The 27,421-nt window shown below is 34.9% G+C and overlaps 3 protein-coding genes and 1 pseudogene across 3 annotated transcripts; all 4 read right to left on the reverse strand.

Moving 5' to 3' along the window:
- Nucleotides 1–1,509: 1,509 nt before the first annotated feature.
- On the reverse strand, nucleotides 1,510–5,996 carry LOC111200730. Its single transcript, XM_048740626.1, has one exon. It carries the CDS (start codon nucleotides 3,128–3,130, stop codon nucleotides 2,651–2,653), a length of 480 nt encoding a protein of 159 aa, XP_048596583.1. The 5' UTR covers nucleotides 3,131–5,996; the 3' UTR covers nucleotides 1,510–2,650.
- Nucleotides 5,997–7,817: 1,821 nt separating this feature from the next.
- LOC106350002 (UPF0725 protein EMB2204-like) lies at nucleotides 7,818–10,548 on the reverse strand. Its single transcript, XM_022690992.2, has 5 exons — nucleotides 9,637–10,548; nucleotides 9,428–9,559; nucleotides 9,155–9,341; nucleotides 8,968–9,089; nucleotides 7,818–8,878 (listed from the first exon to the last, which is right to left on the reverse strand). Exons 1-5 carry the CDS (start codon nucleotides 9,718–9,720, stop codon nucleotides 8,327–8,329), a joined length of 1,077 nt encoding a protein of 358 aa, XP_022546713.1. The 5' UTR covers nucleotides 9,721–10,548; the 3' UTR covers nucleotides 7,818–8,326.
- A 607-nt stretch (nucleotides 10,549–11,155) lies between these two features.
- Nucleotides 11,156–12,711, reverse strand: LOC106350001 (annotated as a pseudogene).
- Nucleotides 12,712–13,821: 1,110 nt separating this feature from the next.
- On the reverse strand, nucleotides 13,822–16,737 carry LOC106350000. Its single transcript, XM_013789948.3, has one exon. The coding sequence runs from the start codon at nucleotides 16,735–16,737 to the stop codon at nucleotides 15,652–15,654; it is 1,086 nt and encodes a 361-aa protein (XP_013645402.2). The 3' UTR covers nucleotides 13,822–15,651.
- Between the last annotated feature and the right edge of the window lie 10,684 nt (nucleotides 16,738–27,421).

The raw sequence follows: 27,421 nt of genomic DNA on the forward strand, positions 1-27,421 counted from the left end.
GTTCGATCGCCACTGTCATGTAATAACAAAATTTTAACAGATAGAAGTATAAAGGAGATAAAAGTGATTTATATGCTAAGAAAACATATTGTCGAATAACAGCAATGACACAACGTAGCTCTTCTGAGTTTTCATTGCCTTGGCGGGTTAGTCCTTTATTAGGGTATACATGTTTATTGAACTTCTAAGGCAAAGTGGGTGGCAGAGTCGATGAAAGATGAGGAGCCTTTGCGTCAAAACACAGTTTTCTTAGCACACAAGCAGCATCGTCGTAATACCTTAATAGTATGAGAGGAGAGATTTGTGAATAATATTTTAAAGAATGAAAAGGGAATGTTTGTATTTTAAGATCTTGGGTGTCTCCTATATATATACAGTCGATTTATTTCTCATATTAATGACGCACAATGTTTTGCACAATAAATAATAAAATCGTTTAAACAAAGATATTAAATGTGTATTGTCAAGAAATGATTTGCATATGATATGATTTTAACTTGTGCAAGTAATCCATATTAGAAAGGTAAGTTATTAAAAACAAACAACCTAATTAGAAACATTAAAATATTTTGTAAGCAATGTAATAAATATGATATCAACATGCGCAAGTTTACCGTTTGAATAATAAGGAAAGTTTTTAATATTTGTCTTAATTCTAAATCTTGCCCAAGGGTAAACTAAATCGATAATATTTAATGATTTCAACTTACGCAAGTAATCCATATTGTGAATAAGTGATTTGCATATTTAATGATTTCAACTTGCGCAAATAATCCATATTAGAAAGGTAAGTTATTAAAAACAAATTTTGTCAATAAGTTATTTGCATATTTAATGATTTCAACTTGTGCAAGTAATCCATATTAGAAAGGTAAGTTATTAAAAACAAACAATCTAATTAGTAAGGGTAGGCACTTTATCCGATATCTGAAATGGCACCCGAACCCGATCCGAAAATGCATGTCAAGTTTTTTATTTAAAAGTTTAACAAAAAGTTACATCCAATTTTTTTTTTAAAATAACTAAATTTATGCCTTTTTAGTTTTAAATTTTTATGTCCAAATCTATTAATCATTCAATCTATTAAAAATAAAAAATTAGTTAACTGAAAGTTATATTTTTAAATATAAGAAACTTGAGAAATAATTTTTTTTTTTTTTCAAAATCTAAATATCCGAACCCGATCTGAAATAACCGAATCCAAACTAAAAATACCCGAACCCGTGCCGAAGTACAGAAATACCCGAACGGGTTCTACACCTCTATACCGAAATACTCGAAAATCCAAAATACCCGATCCAAACCCGAACGGGTACCCGAACGCCCACCCCTACTAATTAGAAACATTAAAATATTTTCTAAGCAAATGTAATTAATATGATATCAACATGCGGAAGTTAACTGTTTGAATAATAAGGAAAATTTTTAATATTTGTCTTAGTTCTAAATCTTACCCAAGGCTAAACTAAATCGATAATTATTATCTCCTAGCTATATATGGGCTTAATGAAATCGACAATAGTTTTGGGCTTGTCTACATAAGCGATTGATTAAAATAAATGAAAAATAAAAGTTAAAAAAAAACGACCAATAGAATTATAACAATTTTTCTGAGAAGCTCTATATTAATGCCATGTCAGCAAAAATCACTAAAATGACTTCTCTTTTAATGTATAGGAGGATATTTATTTTTTACAACATAAAAATTATATATTAATAACTTTGAAAACTAAAATAACATATAAAATTATTATTGAGATTCATTTAACAAAGTTAAACATTAAAATAGTTGATTATAATGAAAAATAACGTTTTTTTGTATCCAAATGAAATGAGAGTGGTATCTATTTATAGATAAAAGAAAAAAAATATCAAATTTTTATATAATTTTAATATTTTTTAAATTATTTTTTATTATATAATAAATGCTTTCGAACTATTGAGTGAGAATAAAAATCAAAAGAAATCTACATAATTTTTTTGCCCAGTCATGAAGTGACATGTGGCAGCGCCGGACCACAAATTTTTTTTTTCAACATTTGAAACTTTATAACACTTGTTGAATCCACGTAGATAGACACAATGTTTCAATACCCTTATTGGAAGACTTTCAACAGTTGAAATTCACTTTCAACACCCCCATTGTACTTGGTCTAAATAGATTGGTTCATTTGTACTTTGTGTTCAAATCATAAACCACTTTTAATATCATGTGTTATTTTTAAAATCGGAATTTATAAAGACCTACACCGGATTGGAGAAATATATAAAGTTCGGAACCCAGGGTTAACAAAGAAAAATAAGACAAAGTAAACTTCAGACTCGAGGGAAAAGTGCTTAATATCTTTTACAAGACTATAGAGAACATTGTCTTTTTAACTGGTTTGTATAGCATAAAGATGTAAAAAAAATGATTATTCAGAAATAAACAAGAACTTATATTCGAAAGTAGTGGAAGATTGTGCCATGAGTTAAGACAAGATCAAAGACAGATTTTACAATATTACAGCCTTTGTCTTAGTTTGCCTATATCTTCATCTTGCCTTTTAGAGAAAAATATTTGAATCCACAAGTTTTTTTTCCAGATTATTGATCAATACCTAACCACAAGCAAAGAAGATGAGTTTTCATTTCTGTTTTTTTTTTCCAGCTATTTGACATCTAGAATGTCAGACGAATCTTCATGACGCCAGAAGCTTCCAAAACCGAACTCTTTACTCATCTCTTGCAACATTCTCTCAATGTCTTCGATGCAATTTGATGAGCCTTCTTCAAAGACAACCCCTTTTCCACACCAATGCTCCTCTTTCATGACATCCTCATCCGTTCTTGGTTGCAAGGTTTTTCCACATCTTCTCTTCACAAACTTCTTAACCCTCTGGGCAAGTTTACGAGGCACCTTGAAGAAGACAAAGGTAGTAACTTGTAACACAAGGCATTGGCAGCAGCATGAAAGGACAACACAGTCTGCTACAAATGCACCACAGTCTTCTTCCATTACTCTTGTTACGCACAAAACTTCAAGGACTACAAAGGTAATACATAGACTGATGTGTGTATTCCGGGTGGGGATTGAAACATGTTTTTTTTTTTTTTTTGCTAAAAGGGATTGAAACATGTTTACCGGCATGTTTAGTAATCTTGGACGGCAAAAGAACTGTAGCTGTTCAAATCCTTGTTCCCATTGATACTATTTCTCAAACATGAATGTGGTTGCATACAAGGGCAAATAGGTCTATTCTCATCTTTATATATGTGAAAAGTTTGGTGATGACATAAAGAGAAGCTTGTTGATTCATTATTAGCATAACATTGAGTGGACATGACTTACATCACAAAAGCAAAGATAGTTGCAGGAGGTGACTTCTCATGTAAGAAGATGAAACCTCTTTTACGCCCACTCGCTGTCCTGTTTTCCATCCTTTTGTTATTTCTGAGCTTGATAAAATGCTTGAAAGTAAGATCAAGAGTTCAGAAAACATTTTGTCACGGTTGGAACATCATGCATCCTTAGCGCACTGCTGCGACATCTTCCACATGAACGTATCCAACATCCTGCTCCTCAATGGTAAAGTGTGTGTTTATCCCATGGCTATGTTGAACGCCGTAAGGATCATAATCTCCTAAGAAAGGAGTTGATTCTCGACCTTGACATGCAATGATCTTCTTTGCGAAGGGAGTTTTTCAAATTGCGGCAAGGATACGTTCTATCTAACTTGTTAATTTGTGGATTCTTCATGAGATATCCTATGTTGTATTGTGGAGAACGGTGATTTACTGGGTAGTCGCATGATTGATCTGATCAATCTCCTGTCCGGCAGGAAGAACCGTACTGAACAACTGCTTTCTTCCGGTGATCATCAGCGGGTGGTGGCGTAAGAGCAGCGGTCAGAGCATCTAGGTGCTCTTTTGTTGTTTTGTTTGTAACATGTTGTTGAGTAAGACATTTCATCATGGTAGTGAGATTTGTTGTCCGAAAGGCAACCCTTGTGCCGGTGAGATCTTCTCCAGACATCTTTGATTTTCTTTGGCGTTATTTTATAATCCCACAGTCAGCGCCCATTGTTTAATCTGAATTCGGTGCTGTACAAAATGTATGCATGAATTTGTTGGTGAGTTACTGAGTGATCTAAGACGGATTACCAGAGAGAAGATTGAATTTCTATGAAAGATGACCAACTCGGCAAGAACAAAGTAAGCTATGAAAACATTAATCTTGTGCTGAATTTCCCGTGTCTGTGTCTGTGAATACACTTCCTCTTCATCGGTCTGTTTCCTTTATAGCCAATTATTTTTCTTTATTCTTCTTATATCAATGTAACATCTAACCGCTTTTTAACCAAGTGGATCGAGTTCAGTTTTTGATGGGAACGATTCGAGTGATGTAATTCATCTCCAACATAAACCATAGAAGTCCTTCTCCTAAATCTGTCAGTAACGGTATAGAAATAATTGCTCACATACTTTTCACTATCTGATACTTATTGCATTGGGATGTTCTGGTGGGTGTTAAAGTGCCATGCTTGCTGCACAGTATAAGTTGTGAAGTCCGAAAAGTCTTCTGCAGAGTAACTTGATTGGCACCATCATAGCTGCACGTAAACCACATGTATCACTTGGAGGGACGAAAGTAAGTAGTTATAAGCAGAAACTAACCGAAACCAACATGTCTAGTTGTTTGAGTCATTTGGTTGCTCTTGTTGTTGTGCAGTATCTCTCCCTAATAGCATCTCCAACTCCACTCTATTTTTCACTCTAAAATAGAATTTAGAGTAAAAAATGCTCCAATGATACTATATTTCTCACTCTATAATAGAGTGTAAAATAGGTTTACTCCAAATATAGAGTAATTTGTTTTTTTTGTTCATCACTCTATTTTCTACTTTAAAATAGAGTACCATTGGAGCAAACTCAAACTCTATTATAGAATTACTCTATTTTAAAATAAAAAATAGAGTAAGCCATTGGAGATGGTCTAAGACCATCTCCAAATGAAACTCTATTTTTTCCTCTATAATTTACACCAAAATAGAGTAACTTTATTATAGTGTAACTTTTGCTCCAATTGTGTTACTCTATTATAGAGTGAAATATAGAGAAATGTCACTTTTCCACTCCAAATATAAAGTAAAATATGACATTCTTCTATATTTTACTCTATAATAGTCTAACTCTATTATAGGGTAACACCATTGGAGCAAAAGTTACGCTATAATAGAGTTACTCTATTTTTGTGTAAATTATGGAGGAAAAAATAGAGTGCCATTGTAGATGCCCTAACAAAACAAAAGAGTTTACTCTAAACATGACCAATATGTCCCAAAACAAATAATCAACAAGGAACGCATATAATATTGAGAAATTCCTTAGGTTAGCATTTTTAAGTTTTTGTAACAAAAATAGTCTTTAATGAAGAAAATGACTAAAATAAACTTTATTAAAAGATAAAAAAAGTGTTTTTATCCTAGGGTTAACTAATTTGGGTTAGGGTTTAGAGTTAAGGAGCGGGGTTTTAGGGATATGGTTTCAAATTTTAAAAAATAAAAATAAAAATTAAAAATTTCAAAATAAAAATGGCTATTTTGGTCATTTCCTTGAGGGCTATTTTTATGACAAAAACTAAAAAAATGGCTATTTGAGAGAATTACTCTATAATATTCAATACAATTTGAAAATCTCCTATGTATTAATACAGAAACATTTAAAAAGTCATGTAGTTTGTACTAATTAAAAAAGTGCTATGCCGAATTGTCACGTAATTGGAATGCTAATTTTGCTTACGTGGCGGCTTGAGAATCAATTGAGAATTTAGTTAGTCCAAAATTAAATTGCTAGAGAATGTTATACTATATAGTATGTTCATTATGGACCATTCATTTATCAAATTGAAATTATTATATAATCTTTCCTTAAATAAAATCTAAGGAATTACCTAATGTGATTAAGATATATATGCCAATTAATAATTTTTAATAATAAAAATTTGCTAATAATCGGTATACTTTCTATCACTTTTGTTTAATTGTTTATTATTAAAATAAATTACATAATTACAATATTCGTATAATAAAAAATTAGTTTTTTGGTATATGTTGTATTTTGAATTTTTGAAAACGAGTATAAATTGCTAAAACTGTTAAAAGTCTCACATAAACTTTTGCTTTTAATTTTTTTTCTATAATAAGATACAATGATTATAAAATGATATCAATAAATAATTTTATTTTAATCGGTTTTTATGTTAATATATATATATATATATATATATATATTTCATATCGCTTAAATTAAACTATACAATATGAAAATACATACTTGTGTTTTGATATTTGTATTGAACATATATTGAAAAGTTAATATTTTAATTTTGAAATCTTCATTGTTTTTTCGTTAAATGATTATAAATTATTGAAACCACTAAACATTTCACATTAAAAATATCGTTGGTGTAAAATTTTGTTTCATAAATATGCAAATAATCATAAAATCATATGAGTGGAAACTTCATTTAAAAATATCTATATTAAAAGTATACTATATATCTATGTTAATATCATTTAAATTTAATTATATATCATATACGATAGATAAAATTGATTGTTTTGCTTTATTTACCCTTTAATGTTTGCGAATAAACAAGAGTGGTTATATGTGCACGCCAATTTATTACATAATAGTAACTGATTTCTTAGTTATTTAATATAACTGTTATTTTATGATTTCATAATATGCAAAAAAAAACTTCAAAAATGAATAAATATAAATAAAATATTTATTCTGCACGAGGCACATATCTTAACTTCAGTATGTATCTCTTTGATAATTTTAAAACTTAACATTTTCTTTTTTAAATCTGAGGCCAAAACAAAATAACGAAATGAGAATAAACTAAAAAATCAATATTAATATCAAGCAATAACCAAAATGAAAAAAACGACACAAAAATGAGAAAAATATTGAAGATATACAGGATTGGCATGTGAACGTAAACTTCGCATAACTATAATTAACTTTTAAATTGATAAATCATGATATAAAACCGACCTTACATAGTTTTATTGTAATCAAATATTAGGCCTAAACGTTAAATCTTATGCGATAAGTAATTTTTTGACCTAAAATACTTTAAAAACATGATCAGTTCATCAATAAACAAATTATGTAATTAGCAAAAAAAATTAAAAAAATTATTTAAAGGCCAAAAATATTAATTCGATCAATAATATAAATTTTATTTTTTCATACGGTATTTCTTAAATAGTTTTCATATAAATTTACCTTTCGCAATGCGTAGAAATGAAAAAGGAAAATTAGACCGTCTGAGAGCCAGAAGAATGTCTCTCATTCTTGCTTGTGTTAAATTATTCCAGGAGAAGCCACACAAAAAAAAGAGAAGGCAATCCCACTTAATACACAAAGTTTATTTGTGGATTATTATTATTATTATCTGAAGCCAGGGGCCACTGTACTTAGACCATCTCCAATGTATTTCTCTATTTTTTCCTCTATAATAGAGGAACTCTATAATAGAGGTGAGTTTCTCTCTAATGTATTCCTCTATTTTTTCCTCTAAAAAGGAATATTCTTGAAAGATTCTTTTTTTATTTTACATTTTACACCTCTAACTTGTAGATGTTGAAAATTAACCCATTCATTATACTTTTTGAATTTTTTTCATAAAATTGCAATATTATTTAAATGAAACATTTTATTACAAAAAGACATTAGACAACAAAAAATTAAAACAAAGTACCATTATGTAACAATCATTATTACTAAATTTTTCCCATAAATGATCAATTAATGCATTCCGAAGTGAGAAATGAGCTTCTTTATCTTTGATTTTTCTGAATCGACTTAGAAACTCTTGGAATCGGTTATCTTCATTATCCGGTATTTGGAATTCCGGAGGTGGAGCTTCTCTTCCAATTCCAATTGGTGCATCGAGATCACGCTCATCCTCAATAATCATATTATGTAAAATTATACATGTAGTAATTTTAAAATAATATTTTTTAAAATTATAATTGACTTTTAAATAAATAATAATAATTTTTATTTTGATTATAACAGCAGTTATTAAAATTAATAATTAGTATATAAACAAAAAAGTGTGATTTTATATGTAAGAATTGTATTTCTTTCATACACAAGTATTTTAGTTACAATCATAAGAAATTAGAGGACTACTTTGTAAATAAAAAAGTTTGCCTCTATTATAGAGGAATGCTATTTTTTCCCCTATATATAGAGGAAAAAATAGCAATCTCTATTTTAGGGGAAGAAATAGAGATGGCTTGGAGCTGATTTTACTCTATTATAGCATTTAGAGGCAAATATAGAGATGGGTTGGAGATGCTCTTAGAGGACAGTGTCGCACTCTGATTCTTTTCCTTTTTTTGGTAAAATCATCTCTGAACGTGAATTGGCTCAAGAAAAACTCGATGGATCTCGTCTTGGGCACACGACGAGACAAGGTAAGGCCACTGTGTCTGTATGCCTTGAGCCGCCACCTAGGAGTATATAGCAGCCACGGTTTGAAACGCAAAAGTTGTTTGTTACTCTTTTTTTGTATAATACCCAGGTTTTGGCCCACTAAACTGAAGGATCCCATGCCTTCATTGAAGAATCTTCTGACTACAGCTACGCGATCAACATCCTTACCAACTCGAGCCTCGCACGAGTCCTTGTATCTTATGTAGACAATTGCAAATAAGTCGAGTCCCTCTTGGTTACTAGTAGTATCTATAGCTACTTTGACAATCTTCAAGTTGGACAGAAGATGGTTCTCAAGGGTGTTTCTATTAGTCGTGGCAACTGCAAGTTCCAAGTAGAGACGAATCCAATCATCATTCTCTCGCAGCTCTGATTTCTTCAGCTGCAAGAAAACATATAAAAATCACGAGAAGAAGAAAGAAACAAAAAGCAAAGGTGTAATGTAAGGGTTGGGGGGTGTCTTAGTCTCACAACGTAACATCGGTTTGATTTCTTAAAAGGATTCTTGGGCGGCCACTCAGGAAAGGTATGGAGCAAGTCTTCCACAGGTTTGTGATCACTGCTTTTCTTGATTTCACATATGTGGGTTTCGCCTATAAAAGATCAAAATCAGTAATGTGATAGACTTGTTGTATACTAAAAAAACAAATGAAATTACCTAGAGGTTTAGCAATACAGCAATCCAAAACCAATTCGCCATAGCGTAGTTCATTAACTCTAGTCTGAAAAGTTTGAGGCAACTGGGTAGCTGGATCAATAGCTACCAAAGTTATGTAGTAAGAGGAAGCAGCAGAACCCATGGACTGGTTGTATTTCTTAACGCTGCTGAGCTGTAAGTTTTTCCCCTAATTGATCAAGAAACAAAGAAATCGATTGGGCTAATAGCATATATATATATAGATAAAGAAAGCAGGGGTGGTGGTTATAATACCTGGACCAAATTGTAACGATGAAGGCCCAACTTGGCATAAAGGAGGATTAAGGGGGAACAAGTATCATTACAGATGAATTCAATTAGTCCAGGAGCAAAGTCTGGTACTGGAAGACCACTGACATCGAACCCCTATGAAGACGACGACGACCCATTATTTAGTCATGTAACCAACCCCTAGAAGCATAAAGACAATTAAAAAATATTACCTCGGATTTATTCACTTCTTTCATATAGCTGCTCCTACGGCGATCAACCTCCTTCCTTGAATACCCAGACAAGAAAGCAACCATCGTCGAGCCGCGGATGCTTTTTTTTTTTAAATTATTTTCCTCTTCTTTTGGTCGACTTAGGTTATATATAATGTTATATATTTTTAAGTTTTATACATAACTTATTTTATTTTTTGTATCTGATTATTTTAGTTATTTTCCTTAAACATGATAAATGTTTGGGTTACATAATTTTAGTTTTTCTATCTAAATTTTATAAATAATTTTTTAATAATAGGTTTGAAATTATGTTATGTTTTAATATAAAATACACATTTAAATGTTAAATAAAAATTATTGAAAGGTTGTATTAATATACAATCTCACAAAATATATAATAGTATAATTTTATTTGTTTAAAAAACAAATTTATTAAGTTTATGTAAATTATAATAACATTTTAGTTATAACTACAAAATTAGTTTTTTTTTTGAAATTATGTTATGCTTTTATATTAAATGAACAAAAGTATCTGAAAGGGAAATTGTCACAAATACCACATTCATAGTACCACTCATTATGCTTACACTAATCATTTTTACCATCACTTTTAATGAAGACTAAAAGATACTTATATCCATATGATTAACTAATCTAAATTTAGGGTTTAGAGTTGAAGGGTGGAGTGAAGTTTTTGGAACGTGAAATTTAGGATTCTAGTAAATATATAAATAAATACTTAAAAAAATATAAAATTTTGTTTTAACACCGGAAGTTTGTTTATCATTTCAGATGAGATATATGCAATTTCATGTTGTTTGTGTTTTGCTGATAAATATTAATAAAATTTAATGTCACACTAGATCTCGATCCGCGCAACCGCGCGAGTTATTTTTCATTTATTTTTATATAAATATTTTGTTTTCAATTCAAAATTGGTATATATTATAATATATATGTGTCTATCAATTTTTAAAACATAATAAGTTTACGGTATATTTTTTTCATTGAATTGATTGTTTCAAACTTTCACATGTTTTTGAATATTCTTATATATATATTTTTTGGATTATTATTTTATTGTTAAAATCGTAACTATATATATAAAGATTAGTAAAATATTGTTTTATTGTCATATTCAAAGCTATTGTAACATTTCACAAATTTAGAAAGTTTTAAAAAAATTAAAATTTTTGTTTCTTAGATTTATTATCGAGTAAATAATTATACATTTAGTTTTTGTCTAATTTTTAAAATAAACTATATTGTTTTAATTTTTTTTTCATTGGTTTAATGTAGTAAATATTAATCATTGTTAGATAATATGATTTTTGTTATTTAAAAAATAATCTTTATAATTTTAAAAGTTAACATCAACAAATATTTAAATAATTAACATATTAAAGTATAATATTACAACATTAAATTACATTTATTTAATTTATATTATCAATAAATCCAATGGATTATCTATTATTTAAATCCAATTAATAATAACCCAATAAAAATTTGTGGCAGACCCAAAATTTAATTGATAAAATTAGAGATTAAATGTAACATGACTTTCTAGGAATATGTTCATTAAATCCATTTTAAAAAAAATAAACCATGAATCAAAGTTGTGACTTCTGTTTTGCACTCTGATTCTTTTCCTTTTTTGGTAAAATCATCTCTGAACGTGAATTGGCTCAAGAAAAACTCGATGGATCTCGTCTTGGGCACACGACGAGACAAGGTAAGGCCACTGTGTCTGTATGCCTTGAGCCGCCACCTAGGAGTATATAACAGCCACGGTTTGAAACGCAAAAGTTGTTTGTTACTCTTTTTTTTGTATAATACCCAGGTTTTGGCCCACTAGACTGAAGGATCCCATGCCCTCATTGAAGAATCTTCTGACAACAGCTACGCGATCAACATCCTTACCAACTCGAGCCTCGCACGAGTCCTTGTATCTTATATAGACAATTGCAAATAAGTCGAGTCCCTCTTGGGTACTAGTAGTATCTATAGCTACTTTGACAATCTTCAAGTTGGACACAAGATGGTTTTCAAGGGTGTCCCTATTCGACGCGGCAACTGCGAGTTCCAAGTATAGACGAATCCAATCATCATTCTCTCGCAACTCTGACTTCTTCAGCTGCAAGAAAACATATTAAAAATCACGAGAAGAAAAAAAAAAAACAAAAAGCAAAGGTACAATGTAAGGGTTGGGGTAGTCTCACAACGTAACATCTCTTTGATTTCTTAAAAGGATTCTTGGGCGGCCACTCAGGAAAGGTATGGAGCAAGTCTTCCACAGGCTTGTGATCACTGATTTTCTTGATTCCACATATGTGGGTTTCGCCTATAAAAGATCAAAATCAGCAATGTGATAGACTTGTTGTTTTACAAAAAAAAAAAAAAAAAAAAATTACCAAGAGGTCTAGCAGTACAGCATTCCAAAACCAATTCGCCATAGCGTAGTTCATTAACTCTAGTCTGAAAAGTTTGAAGCAACTGGGTAGCTGGATGAATAGCTACCAAAGTTATGTAGTAAGAGGAATTAACAGAAGCCATGGACTTGTTGTATTTCTTAACGCTACTGAGCTGTAAGTTTTTCCCCTAATTGATCAAGAAAGAAACAAATCGATTGGGCTAATAGCTTGTGTGTATATATATATATATATATATAGATAAATGAAGCAAGGGGTGGTTATAATACCTGGACCAAATTGTAACGATGAAGGCCTAACTTAGCATAAAGGAGGATTAAGGGGGAACAAGTATCATTACAGATGTGTTCAGTTAGTCCAGGAGCAGAGTCTGGTACTGGAAGACCACTGACATCGAACCCCTATGGCGACGACGACCCATTAATTAGTCTGTAACCAACCCCTAGAAGCATAGAAACAACAGTTAAAGAATATTACCTCGGATTTATTCTTTCATATAGCCCCTCCTAAGGCGATCAACCTCCTTCCTTGGATACCCAGACAAGAAAGCAACCATCGTCGAGCCGCTGATGCTTTTTTTTATCATTATTATTTTCCTCTTCTTTTGGTCGACTTAGGGTTGTCCCTCTAGAGATACGAGATGATAGATATACTCCACCTTTGGGTTTCAATCTACTTTTTCTATTATTTGTAAAGATTGGACTCGCTAGTTAGAATTTTTAAAATTGTTATTACTCGTAATAAATTATCTTTTTGTTTTTTTTTCCAAAAATTAAATTTTATCCAATCAATATTTATATTTTAGCTCTTGTTTTATATAGTCTATTTTATTTGCCAATCAATATTTTATTATTATTATTATATTGGATAATACGTTTTTAAATTTAGTTTTTTTTTTATTTTATTCGAGTTTGTTTTGTTTTTCAATATATAAAAATGAAACTATTTTAAAAGTTTTTATTTTATATTTCTAGTATTTTTTTTTTAAATCCTAAATCCCACCTAGTATCTAAATTCTAAATCTAGCTTAGTAAATGTATGGGTATAGTGTCTACTCTACATATTATGGTTTAAATAAATAAAATAAACTTTTATAGTCGATAATCATGAGTTATGTTTTGACGTCGTATGATTGATATGGATCTTGTTTTAAGCATATTGATCAAAATTAAGAATTTACAAGGATCATGCGAATAAATGTTAGGTATCTATACTATTAAAACAGGATCCTATTGTCATAATTACTTTAGCTTGCCCTTTCTTTTACTAACATTGCATGTTTCATTAAGGGCAATCAAGTAATATTAATAACACATCTATATTGGGTCATTATTTTCGGATCCAGCCCACATCAAATCTCTCTTGGGCCATTTGGGCCTATTAAAAAATCAGATTCAATTCTCACTTTTTTTTTCTTTTTGACATTGAGTCCAAATTCAAATAATTTTTTTTCAACTATTCTTAATTTTTTTTGTTTCTTTTCTTAATATAATTTAAGCATTCATAAAAATAATTGAATTTTTTATTGAAAAATATAAATCTTTATTAAAAGTATAAAATTTTTTAATTAAAATATTAACCACATAATAAAATTAATTTATCAGAGTTATACCAACTTAATTCATTAAAAAAATAAAGTTTAATTTTTTAAACATAAATAGTCATTTAAAATAAAATACGATAAATAAAGATAAAAATTTTAAGTCTTTTATAAAATAAAACACAAATATATGGAAATGTAACATTTACTAAATATTTGTCAATTGTAAAAAAAACAAAAATAAATCCGCGCTTTCAAAGCGCGGGTCAAAATCTAATTCTGTAATTATAACTAACTCGTACACAATAACCGAATACTTTTGTCTATAAATACTGCATATTTTATTTCATCCATAAATCGATTTTCTTTCCTATGAATTCTAGTCTCAATAAGAATGCTAGTTCTTATCTCTATTTTTTTTTTTGTTAACCACATTCATTCAAGTGTAGACTTCAGCCAATTTCTCTTATTCTATTTATAATGATTATAGTTTATATTTAAAAGTTGATTATTACAACTAATAAAAATAGTATGTCATGATATTCTCTTTATTAGAATATAAACTTTTTAACACTTTTTAATTTAGTTATTTGAAAATTTCAATTTTAACACTTTTTTAATTTACAAGTTATTCTATTTCAGTTTTATATGTTATAATTTAATATTTTTAAAATCTTAACACTTTTTAATTTATGTTATAATTTAATATTTTCAAATGTTAATTTATTAAAAAGATTATAAATATGTGTTCTGGTTTATAACTGGATTTGTGTTTATTGATTAGGATTTTAAGTGTAGTAATAAGCGGTTGAGATTGAGTTTCGTATTTAACGGATGTGGAAATCTGTGTGAGATCTATAGATAAAATAACAACTTGAACCATGCTCTATTTGCAGTGGCATACCATTTTACTCTGTATATCAAAATGTAAGTTTAGTACTATTCTAATTTTATTAAACAAAATAGAAAAAAATTATATATTACAAAACAAAATAAAAAACTGTAGTAAATGGTATTGAAAATTTATCTATTTTAATCAGGGGCGGAGGCATCTGTAGGAGAGGGGGGTCACTTGACCTCTATAGATTTATGCCAAAAAGAATTTTACATGCATTTGAAAAAAAAATTCGTTAAAATAGCGTAAATCGATTTGGAAACGATTTTTGGCATAAAATAGTGTAGAACTTTACATGCATTTGGAAACAATTTTTGAACCATTTTAGCTCACAAGGTTAAATCTGTTTTAGATTGGATATATATCGAAGATATTATTTGGGAATATATATATATATATGTGTGTGTAAATCACTTTAACCTATTCAATATTTATATTATTTTAATTGATGTAAAAAATATTAAAATTCGTTTATATTTTTTAATTGACCCCAGTCAGAATTGAGGCTGGCTCTGCAACTGATTTTAATCCACATATTTTATTGCATAGCGGGTGATTTGGATTCTTTAGATGATGTGATTATATACAAAAGAGCTTCTCTCTCTTTCTTTAGAGTGAGAAAACTCTTTCTTCTTCCTTGTTCACAAAATCAAATCTTTCACAAGGAAGAAGATTTATGTTTTGTTTTGTATAAATTTCGATCAATAGATCGAATCTTTTGTTCCGTTAGCGGATTTCTTTTTCGCTTAGGCGATTTTGTTTTCAACTCAAAATCAAAGCTTCTCTTCACGACTTTGTTTTGTTCTTTGATCTTGAGTTGAGTTGAATAAATTTTGCTCTCATCTTTCTGTTTGAACTTATTTATCCGTTTGATTTAGAGGTTGGATTTCTCTTATTGCTAGTAAAGCTCGCTTCTTGATTCTGATTTGGAATCAATCTTCGTCTATGTTTAAGCCGAGTATCCATGATGATCAAGTTTCGAGATTTGGATTTTCTTTGGAGTGTCGACGCAGAGCTTAGAGAAGTTTTTTTTGGTGTAAATGTTAAGATTTATACCACTTTTTTAGAGTTTACAATGTTGTGAAGCACAACTTATTACAAGAAAGAAAAGGAGCAAGGGAGAGAGCAATATAAAGAGAATAGCATTAACTAAAAGGGGAAAGGAACCAAAAATACAACTCCAACAAAGAAGGATGAGGAGCCGAAGAAGAAGGCCGAGATAATGAGAGCAGTCTATCACGCATGGCACGGTCCACTACTCGAAAGAACGGCTCTTCAGAAGATGACACGCTGGTGAAGATGCGAGCATTCCTTTCGCGCCAAAGGTTGTAGATGATCACTTGGTTGAGAAGCTTGAGCACAGTCACTGCCCGGGAGGCATGAGGTCCAGGGAGCTGCTGGCAGAGGAGAACAACTTCAGCAAGTGAGGCAGGAGGAGACGCCAAGTACCTGCCACAGAAACGAGACCAAGTAGCAACCGCAAATGGACAATGAAAAAACAAATGTTCTATAGACTCATCAGCTAAAGAGCATAAAGCACAACCTGGAGAAACAGATAGACCCCATGAGATCAAACGATCACGAGTTGGTAGTCTTCCTAAGAAAGCCGTCCAAGAGATGAAGGAACAACGAGGAATTTCCTCTTTGAACCAAACAACTGAATACCATTGAACCAGAGGACTAGGAGTTCGAATTGCTTCCCAAGTCACCCTAGAAGAGAATGATGAACCAAAACCCCCAGATCTTTTCCTCCACAAATATACGTCAGGACCGTGAGCTGAAGACGGGACTGTCGTTGTAGATAGGATGATCTGAAGCGTTACGTCGAGTTCAGAACGGGCTGTCGGTAGATACCAATGACCATTGTTGACTACTTGAGAGACGGTGGCGTTAAGCGGAATCCTTAGAGAACGGGGACCCGTGGCTCCGTAAGGTTGAAGTAAAGGACCCAGCTGAGTCCAGTAATCATGCCAGAACAAGGCTGTGCTACCATCTCCGACTCTGCATCGGAGGAAGTTATGAAGTTGGTCCTTTAGCTGAAGCATACTCCTCACAGTGCTTGAAAACCTTGGCGCATCACTTATAAGCCATAAACTCCTTCCATTGAATCTATTACTTGTTAACCATGGAACCCAAAGAGAGCCTGACCCGTAGAAAAATAACCAAAGCCTTTTCAACCTGAAAACCATCTCAAATTCCTCAAGGAGTCTGATCCCAAGGCCTCCCTCCATTTTAGGAGTACATATATGCTTCCATGAAACTCTAACCCCTGAAGCAGAGGTTGTACTGTTCTTTCAAAGGAAACCCGAACAAAGAGAATCCACCTTTGCATAAAACCATTTAGGCAAGACAAAAACAGAACTCCAAAAATTAACCATCCCGTAGACCACAGAGGAGATCATCGTAACCTTTCCAGCAAAAGATAACACCTTCACAGTCCAGGAATGGAGCTTCGACGTTATTCGATCAAGGAAAGGCTGAAGAGTAGCTGCTGAGATTCTTTTAGGGCTGAGAGGTAAGCCGAGATATCTGGTAGGAAATTCACCACGACGAAAACCAGAAAGGTTGCTCAGATCAGCGACTTCGGAATCCGAATAACCGCCGTAGAAGATCTCAGACTTGGATTCATTAGTATCAAGACTAGACCACTCCTTAAACTGATTCATAACGCCTTTGATCCCAGCAGTGGAAGCTGTAGAACCATCAGAGAAGACTAACAAGTCATCAGCAAATAGCAGATGGGTGAGCTTCGGGGTTGTACAAAGCGGGTGAAGTCTATAGGATCCATCAGATTCTGCTCTATCCAACAAACGGGAAAGAACTTCCATAAGCATGATGAAGAGATAAGGAGATATAGAATCGCCTTGGCGAAGGCCCTTCTTCCCTTCGAAGAAGCCAGCAAGCTCTCCATTAATGGCAACCGAAAACCGGGGAGAGGAAATGCACTCTGTAATCCAAGTGACGAACATTGGAGGGAAGTGCTGAGCCTCTAAAACCTTCACCACGAAATCCCAACACACCGTATCAAATGCTTTACGGATGTCAATCTTGATCATGGCACTCCTAAGGCAAGAGGATTTATTGTAGTCCTTGATAAGCTCTGTTGCTAGCAAAACATTTTCGCCAAGACTGCGCCCCTTTAAAAACGCTGCTTGGTTTGGGCTGACGCATTCAGTCAAGATTGGCTTGAGACGATTCGCAATGATCTTAGAAATGAGTTTATAGACAATGTTGCAGCAGCTGATTGGTCTATAGTCGGTGAGAGAACAAGCTTCCGGTTTCTTTGGAATAAGGGCAATGGCAGTAGTGTTCATGTCCTTTAGCAATCTACCGTTGCGAAAGAATTCTCTTACAGCAGCTGTAATATCCTGACCCACGACGTCCCAAGAGGATCTGATAAACTCAACGGAGTAACCATCAGGCCCTGGACTCTTGTTAAGAGGCATCGCAAATAGAGTAGCTTTGATCTCCGCTGCTGTCACTTCCCGTTTTAAGTAATTTTTCTGGAGATCAGTGCATCGAAAAGGCAGCAGAGACGCCAAGATATCAGGAGAAACTGAAGAAAAGGGTAGATCTGTGGTACCTAGGATCCCCTGGAAATAATCAGCAGCATGAGATTTGATCTCCTCCGCAGAATACAGAACACGATCATCGGCGTCTTTTAGATAGTGGATATGATTTCTGGTGGCATGAGTAGACACAGTCCTGTGATAGAAAGGTGTGTTACGATCACCTACATCTGCCCAACGAACCCTCGACCTCTGTCTGTAGAATTTTTCTTCTGCCTTGAGTAGAACATTTAACTTGTCTCTTTCAGCATGCTCCTCTTGGGCAGTAGCAGAGTTCGGCGAAGTAAGGAGAGCTCTCTGGAGAATGTCGACCTTCTCTTTCTGCTCTTTAACCCTATCAGATATACCACTGAAGTGCCTCCTATTTAAGCTTCTCAACGGTCTCTTCAACAGCTTTAGGGATCGAACCAGCTTAAATTGATTTGTGCCAGTGATCAGGTCTGAGTTCCAAGCTTCTCTTACTATCCCTGCATAGTCAGGGTGATCAATCACGTGATAAAAAAATTTAAACGGCTTAATAACCTGTCGTCGAACAGAAGGCATCCTAAACAGACATGGTGCATGATCAGATTGACAAGGATCGAGAAATTCCGCATACCAGTCAGGAAATAATGAAGACCACGGTTGATTAATGAAGGCATGATCGATCCTCGTGGATATAGGACTAACATCCTGACTGTTCCTCCAAGTGTATGGAACACCCTTAGCTTGTGCCTCATACAATTGAGCATCCTGAAGACCCAAGTTAGCGTCATCCATTCCAGAGACATCAACACGAGAGACGAGGTGGTTGGAGTGATGAGAGGTACGCAGCATAATTGAAATCTCCCAACACAGCCCAAGGGTGAGAGGACACTGGAGATGAAGCTTGCAAGTCGACCAATGAATTCCACATACTCCGCCTTTCCTCCACCAAATTAAAGCCATAGATAAATGTTACCGTGAGATTAATATTTTCCGAGAGGATAGAGACCCCACAAGTAACTGATTGAGCTGTTGCATCATATATAACCAGAAGAACACTTGGGTCCCAAACAATGACAATTCGACCCGAAGCAGCCTCAGCATAGTTGCCAAAATAATTCCATCCCCTTGGAATAGCTCCTAATACTCTCTCTTTATTACCCTCCAAAATGTGTGTTTCCAAAAAAGCTCCAAAAAGTGGTCTATGGATATTAATTCAATCCTTGGTCATCGTGTGGCGTCTTGTATGATTAAGTCCTCTAACATTCCACGCAAAAAACATAATTATAATTTTAATGGCGTTTCGCAGCCTTGCGACTGCTCTTCCTGTTTTTAACCAGGATAAAAGGGTTGTCCTGTTCATCTTCTTCAACAGGACGATATTCTTCCACAGACGACAGAACCTTAGGGGAAACCTCATCAGTGACGGGGGACGCATGGACCACCACCTCTGAAAGACCCTCAACAGTATCAGGCGATGACTGGACCAACTCCTCAGGAGAAAGACTAATCAAGTTAACTCCCATCCCGCCAGGATCAGTTGTCTTCACAATCCTAACCTCAGCAGGAACTTGGTTAGAACCGTCAGCAGTAGCACCAACACAATCCGCAGAGACCGAAAGCTGAGCTTCTAACGTACTCTGTTTACCACCCGTAGGCTGAGGGTTCTCAACATCATCACGCTGAGTTGCTGTACTATCCTCTAATGCAGACGGACAAATTTCTCCTTCCTCCAGATCAGCAGGCGGAATGTCCTGAGTAGAGGGGCCAGGTGGAGTAATCTCTCTAGAATCATCAGGCCCTTCAGCTGATGGGGTACTCTTTGAATCTTCTGTAGACGTACGAACCACAGGAACGTAACGAAGAAGTCCTTGCTGGATTCTTTTTTCAGTAGAACGGCCTGGCCTCGATTTCGAACGTCTTCTTGCTGCTTCCGGAGGTGAGACCTTACGATGTACCTTTACCGCAACGCCTTCAACTAACCCTTCGGTGCACTTAGCTGATTTATGACCGAACTTTTTGCATCACTCACATTTGACTGGCAGCCAAGGGTAAGAAACATCAATCTCAACTTCTCTGCCATTCGAAAACCCGGAGATAATTTTGTTTGGAAGAGGTGCAGTAAGATCAACCCTCACAAACAGCTTTGCCACCTCAAAGTTTTCCTTACGCTCTGTTTCCGGAGCTAACGACTCTGGTTTTCCCACAGCAGTCGCAATCCGACTCAAACTTTCTTTGTTGAAAAGCAAATATGGAACATTTCGCATTTCAACAGGAACGATGGCATTGGTGAGAGGAGGTTCGTCTGGTGAGTAATCTGGAGCCCAAGGAGCTACAAACATCGGGAGACCACCAATGTTCCAACAGGTACGAGCCAGTAACACCTCGCGAGTTCTAGGATTTGGGACTCGAAGGAGATAAATACCCTGTCCAATGTTGTGAACAAAGATTCGTGGACCCGTTCTCGCCCACACCGCATTGACTATACCAATAATCTTACCCATGGAAGGATAATCGCCATGAAAACGTGCATAGATGAAATCCTTGAACTCAAGCTTTGCAGCTTCAATATTCTCATCTGGAATTAGGACGAACGGAGCCCCCGATATGTGTTCTACCGGAGATCCTATCTTCTGTAGCTGAGCAGAACTCTTAAGGAGATTTGCATAATTCATCACCTCAGTAGTCTTAGCCACCGTAGGATGAACAGGAAGAGACCCTTCGCTAGGAGCCTGAGCCTCCGACGCTGGAGGAGAGGAAGATTGAGTAGATGCCGATACATCTTTCATAAGAACCAACCCAGACGCAGACGGCGTAACGGGAGAAGCAACAGCCGCAGAATGAATAGAACCCGAAGGTCCAGCGACAACGAGAGGAGAGCCACCGGGAATAGGAGCCAACAAAGAGAGATCTTTACCAAGGATCATAGATCCAGAAACAGCAACGCCAATGTCAGGGAGATCAACGAGCGAGATGGACTTAATCTTCTTCTTGGCCAACGCGGCGCGCTTAGCCGAGCAAATCAAGCGACGAGAGGCTCTGAAAGAGAGAGCGAAAGGAGGACGATACTTTTTCTTCGTGAGAAGCATCGTGGCACAAGAACCATGAGAAAGAGAAGAGAGCGAGCAGAAGAACGGAAGTCGCCGGCGAGCAGAGACCCTCCGATGGCGGAGCAACGGTCGAAAACCTAATCGCCCAAATTATCGCCAGGAGAGAGAAAATTAAAGCTTCTAAGAAAAAGAAAAAGAAAGCGATTCGAGCTTAGAGAAGTTGGAGCTGCCTATCGGTTAGTGTTCCGACAAGGTTCTGTTCTCCATTACTGCCGAAGCTCTTCCCTGGATCAAAACTCTACTGATAGGAGAAGGAAACCTTGAAGATGGACGGCGATTGAAAGATGGATGAGCAAGCAAGCAGTTTCAAACGAACGGAGATGGATATCGACGGCATGATCCGGCAGAGATACGGCACCGCCTTTTTCATCTCGGTTCATGATGTGATGAAGCCAGGAACAAGCACGTGTCACGTTACGTGCCATAATTTCAGGATTCTTATCTCTTTGGTTTTGGGTTCTATCTGGGCTTAAAATAGTTTTGTATCTAAGGTTTGGATCTGCTTGTAACTAATGCCCATTGGGCTTCGTTTAATAGAACGAAAAAATTGACAAAAAAAAAAAAAATGATGTGATTATAAATAGTAGTGACCAGTGAGTCACTCTTGCTAATATGAAAAGCATTGACTAAACTTCATCTATTTTCTCTGTTTTAACCGGTCACTTGCAATTAGATATGGTAAAACAAGGCCAAAGTTAGACTAAATGATAGTTACTTAATTAAGCCAAAATCACTTTACTTGCCTATATCGTTGACAAAATTTGTAACCCTAATATCTACTACAAATTTGGTTAATAGGCAAATAAGCTCTTATTTGCCTATATCGTTGACAAAAATATTTTTTATATATCCTTATATTATAATATGAATGTATAATACATTATCTCTATCATAAATTATAACAAACTATTTATATCAATGATTTTTATCATGTTTTACAAACCCTTATAATATATTATTATAAGCTATGACTCATTTTTGTATTTTTAATTAATAAAACTTTATCACTGATTTTTTTCACTTATTTAATAAATTGATGGAAAAAAAAACCAACACTAACAGACGAGTTGCAGAAATGAAAAAAAAAACTAATAAAAGAGAAGAAAGGGTTAAAGACAAATTTGCTCTTTTTTAATGAGAAACAAAAAGATTTGACTATGTTATATCACCAAGAATCCGTGCTGAAAGTAATAGCAAGAACCTTACACCACTACACCACAAGATTTTTTTAAACATTTATTGTATAAGACTTTATAAAATTTTTATAAATTATTTTATATAAAACATTTATAAGAATTGGCTAATTACTTTATATAGAACCTTTCTAAATCCTATTAACTTTCATAAATATTAATGCTTGCAAATACTTAGATAATTCTTAAAACTAATATTTTACATAGTCTTATAAGCCTTTACAAATTATTTCTATTATATAAATTATTTTACATAGATTTATAAGTCTTTATAAATTATTTATATGCCTTTATAAATCACAATTCTCTGTTTTATGAATTCTTACATCTGATTTTTACAAACCCTTTGCAAGTAAGTAATTTCTTTATACAACACATTTATAAGCTTTCACGAATTAGTTTATATAAAACCTTTATAAATCACAAAGAGAAATTTCTTTTGTAACAAACATAACAGAGTCAATATGACCAAAAAAAATTTATTAAAAAGATAAAAGACATTTACATCCATGTGGCTAACTAATGTAGACTTGTTTACATTTACATTTATTAAAAAAAAAACTACAAAACGCTCTGTTTTGGTAAAACAAAAAAAGGGCGATTTTGAAGGCGATCGAGAAGAAGATTCCGAGCAGCTCCGATCACCGCTGTCTTCAGGCAGTAGTGATGATTCCGATGGAGGAGAAAGATCCGCCACCGTCGGGAAGTCCGAAGAAGAAATCGTATGCAGAAGTTACTCAGAAGAAGCAAAGTTTACAGAAGTTCGAGTTTGAGATTTCAGAATCAGAGGGGAAGAAATCAGTAGAGGTTCCGGTTGAGATCATTGAAAAAGGTAATCCGCTTTGGGAGGATTTTGTGATTGCTAGGTTTTTGGAGACGGCTCCACATATTGCGAAGGTTCATGTGATCTTGAACAAGATCTGGACATTTGGGGATAAATCTCAGAAACTGGATGTGTATGAAGTTGATTCAACAACGATGAGAATCAGGATTCCAAATAAGCTGGTGAGGGAGAGGATTGTAAGAAGAGGTATGTGGAACATTGCTGGAGTCCCAATGGTGGTTTCAATATGGGCTCCAAATGAAGAAGACTCGACAGCAACACTTCTACCGCTGTGGGTGCATCTAACGAATGTACCAATGAACATGTATTCATGGGATGGTCTGAACTTCATAACAAGTGCAGCTGGTGAACCAGATAGACTGCATCCGGAAACAATTGCCTGCACAAATTTCAAAGTGGCGAAAGTGTTTGTAAAGGCGGATATGTCGAAGGAATTACCAACGGAGATGACCTACAATATTCAAGGAGTGGAGACGAAAGTATCTTTCTACTATCCATGGTTACCTCCAAAATGTACTACTTGTGGGAAATGGGGTCATTACAAGCAGTTGTGTGTTCAGGAAAGGGTAGAACAAATGGAGAAGGAGAGGGATCTTATGGAAGTTAAAGAGAAAGGTTCTGCATCAGTGGGGGGAAAACAAGATACTAGAGAGGTGTCACAGAGTAACAAAGATAATACGGAAGTGGAGGAGGGCCAAATAATTGAAGGTTGGAAAGAGGTAACTCCAGAGAAATCAAGTCGAAGTACTAAGAAGATAATTCAAAGCCCGCAATATGGTCAGGAGCAGATTATAACTCCTTCCAGATTTGAGGCCTTAAGTAACACAATAGAGAATGAAGAGGGCAATGAGCAGAGTAAAGATGAGACAACAGAAGAAACGGATAAGGAGATTGAAGAAGATAGTAGTGGAGAAGAAAATAATGGGATGGATGAAGCAGAAGAAAGACAGGGAAGGGAAATTTTACCAAGACAATCTAAGTTGAAACATAAGGTGATTACGGTAACTTCGAACCATGCCAAGGGCAGAGATCCTGGCAAGAAAAGAGGTTCCCGTAAACAACACTAATGGCTGGGTTCTTTTGGAACGTACGCGGGTTTAATAAGCCAACTAAGCACGCCGTGGTACGAGATTGGATACGAAGTCAGTCATTTCAGTTTGGATGTCTAATAGAAACAAGAGTAAGAGAGAGAAAGGCAGAGAAGATAGTTTCAGAAGTGTTTCAAGGGTGGAATTTCATGTCGAATTATGAGTTTAGTAGATTGGGGAGACTTTGGGTGGTTTGGGGAGCTGAGGTTAGAATGACTCCGGTTTTCAAGAGTGTTCAAATGATTACTTGTTCAGTACTAATGCAAGGAGAAGAGGAATTCTTTTGCTCCTTCATATACGCTTTGAACACAGTAGATCAGAGAAAAGAGTTATGGGAAGAGATGCGAAGTCACTATGATGCACCGATGTTTAAAGATAAGAAGTGGATTATTATGGGGGATTATAATGAGATATTGGAGGGAGGTGAGCACTCTGAGTATGATAACTCTCCAAGAATACCTGTGGGGATGCGTGATTTTCAAGAAGTGGTCAGATATTGTAGGCTGTCAGATATGGGTTATCATGGTCCGCGGTTTACTTGGTGTAATAAGAGAGTAGAGGGGTTGATTTGTAAAAAGCTGGACAGAGTTCTTATAAATGAAGAGTGGATGAAGAATTCTCAAACTTATAGTGTTTTTGAGTCTGGAGGTTGCTCTGATCATCTACGGTGTAGAGTGCAGTGGAAGAAGGAGGAGAGGAAAAAAAGGAAGCCTTTCAAATTCACAAATGCCATTGCAAGTATGTCTGAGTTCGATGAGTTAATTAAGGATCAGTGGAGATATAGAGAGAAGCTGTTTCATTCAACATCTGCGATGTTCAGACTTACCAAATGGCTTAAAGATCTAAAACAGCCTATCAGAGCTCTAAGTAAGCTAAAGCTGGGTGATCTGCCACGAAGAACAAAGGAGGCTTATCAGAATCTTTGTGTAAAGCAACAAGAAACTCTAGCAGACCCCTCTCAGGAGAAAATTCACGAGGAGCTAAAAGTATATGAGAAATGGAAGAGGCTAGCTGATCTAGAAGAAGAATTTTTGAAACAAAGATCAAAGATGCACTGGTTGGATGTGGGAGATGGTAACAATAAGTTTTTCCATAGCTGGGTGAAGATTAGGGAGGTCAGAAATGCGATACATGAAATACTATGTGCTGATGGGTCTATAGCTGTGACAGAAGAGGATATCGAGAAGGAAGCAGTAAGATATTTCACAGAGTTTATGACTACTCAACCAAGGGAGTATGAAGGAGTGGAAGTAGATAAGCTGCGAGAACTATTGAATTTTCAGTGCAGTAGAGAAGACTGTGTTAAGCTGGAAAGGGAAGTCACAAAAGAAGAAATTAAGGGTGTAATCTTTAAGATGGCGGGTAGTAAAGCGCCAGGGCCAGATGGATATACATCAGAGTTCTTCAAGCAATCTTGGGAGGTGATAGGGGATGATGTCACAGTTGCTATCCAATCCTTCTTCTTGAAGGGTTTTTTACCTAAAGGAGTGAATTCAACAATACTGTCTTTGATCCCTAAGAAAGAAGAGGCAAAGGAGATGAAGGACTATAGACCCATATCATGCTGCAACGTTTTGTACAAGGTTATTTCGAAGCTTATTGCGAACAGGTTGAAGGGTATTATGCCGAGATGTATTGGGATGAATCAATCAGCATTTGTAAAGGAAAGACTTCTTATGGAGAATGTACTTTTGGCAACAGAATTGGTAAAGGATTACCACAAAGATTCCATCTCCCCTCGGTGCGCTATGAAGATAGACATTTCGAAGGCTTTCGACTCTGTCCAATGGTCTTTTCTGATCAATACTCTGAAAGCAATGGGTCTCCCCGGGAAGTTTATACATTGGATAAGCTTGTGTATCTCATCTGCCTCATTCTCAGTACAAATTAACGGAGAGCTTGCAGGGTACTTTCAAAGTACAAGAGGGTTGAGACAGGGGTGTTCCTTATCACCGTATCTCTTTGTGATCAGTATGAATGTTTTATCGAAACTGATAGATGAAGCAGCTAGCAAGGAGAAGATCGGTTTCCATCCAAGATGTAAGAACATCAAACTGACTCACTTATGCTTCGCAGATGACTTGATGGTTTTCTCGGATGGGACCAAGAGATCAGTGGAGGGTATCTTGGAGGTTTTTAAGGAGTTTGATAAGATGACGGGGTTAAAGATAAGTCTGGAGAAATCTACGTTGTTTATGGCGGGCATATCAAGTCAGAACCAAGAAGATATTCTGCATCGATTCCCATTTGGAACGGGATCTCTCCCGGTACGTTATCTTGGATTGCCTCTGTTGACAAAGAATATGACAGTACTGGATTTTCTTCCTCTTGTCGAGATAATCAGGAAAAAGATCAATTCTTGGACGAACAGATTTCTATCATATGCAGGAAGATTGCAATTGATAAACTCTGTGATCAACAGTCTCTCAAACTTTTGGATGGCGGCATTTAGACTCCCTAGTGCTTGTATCAAAGAGGTTGAAAGACTCTGTTCAGCTTTCTTATGGTCTGGTCCGGAACTAAATGGGAAGAAAGCTAGAGTTTCTTGGGCAGACGTGTGTAGGCCTAAGCAAGATGGTGGTCTGGGAGTGAGAAGATTAAAAGAAGTGAATCTTGTTTGCAGTTTAAAGCTGATATGGAGAATTCTCTCAGCAGATACTCTCTGGGTTAATTGGATAAAGGCATACTTGATTAGGAAGGGATCATTATGGTCAATTAAAGAAACAACTCAAGCAGGCTCTTGGATGTGGAAGAAAATTTTAAAGTGCAGAGAAGTGGCGAAGCAGTTGTACAGGGTAGAAGTAAAGAATGGGAAGAAGACCTCTTTTTGGAATGAGTCGTGGTCGCAGTTGGGTTGTCTGAAAGATCTGTTAAGTGATAGAGGTTATATGGTATTGGGAATCTCGGTAAATGCAAGAGTGGAAGAGTGCATCAGACACAGAAGAAGGTTCCATCGATTTCCAATTTTTAACCAAGTGGAAGCTGAGATAGAAAGATTCAAATCCAATCTAATGGATGAAGAGGATGTTTCATTATGGAGGAATAGTAAGGGAGCTTATAGGAACTCTTTCTCAGCTAAGGAGACTTGGCAAGTGATAAGGATGAAATATCAGAGCTGCTACTGGCATAAGATGGTTTGGTTTAAGC

Source organism: Brassica napus, chromosome A9 (assembly GCF_020379485.1).
Source record: "Brassica napus cultivar Da-Ae chromosome A9, Da-Ae, whole genome shotgun sequence".
Lineage (NCBI taxonomy): Eukaryota > Viridiplantae > Streptophyta > Magnoliopsida > Brassicales > Brassicaceae > Brassica > Brassica napus.

Bases quoted from the DNA above. Each gene is read 5' to 3' on its own strand.
- LOC111200730 (XM_048740626.1), bottom strand. From the start codon at position 3,130: ATGCCGGTAAACATGTTTCAATCCCTTTTAGCAAAAAAAAAAAAAAAA.
- LOC106350002 (XM_022690992.2), bottom strand. From the start codon at position 9,720: ATGGTTGCTTTCTTGTCTGGGTATTCAAGGAAGGAGGTTGATCGCCGT. The intron at 9,090-9,154 runs GTAATTTCATTT...GATCTTTTATAG, and splicing joins CTGTATTGCTAAACCTCTAG to GCGAAACCCACATATGTGAA. The intron at 8,879-8,967 runs GTGAGACTAAGA...GTTTTCTTGCAG, and splicing joins AATCAAACCGATGTTACGTT to CTGAAGAAATCAGAGCTGCG.
- LOC106350000 (XM_013789948.3), bottom strand. From the start codon at position 16,737: ATGGAGGGAGGCCTTGGGATCAGACTCCTTGAGGAATTTGAGATGGTT.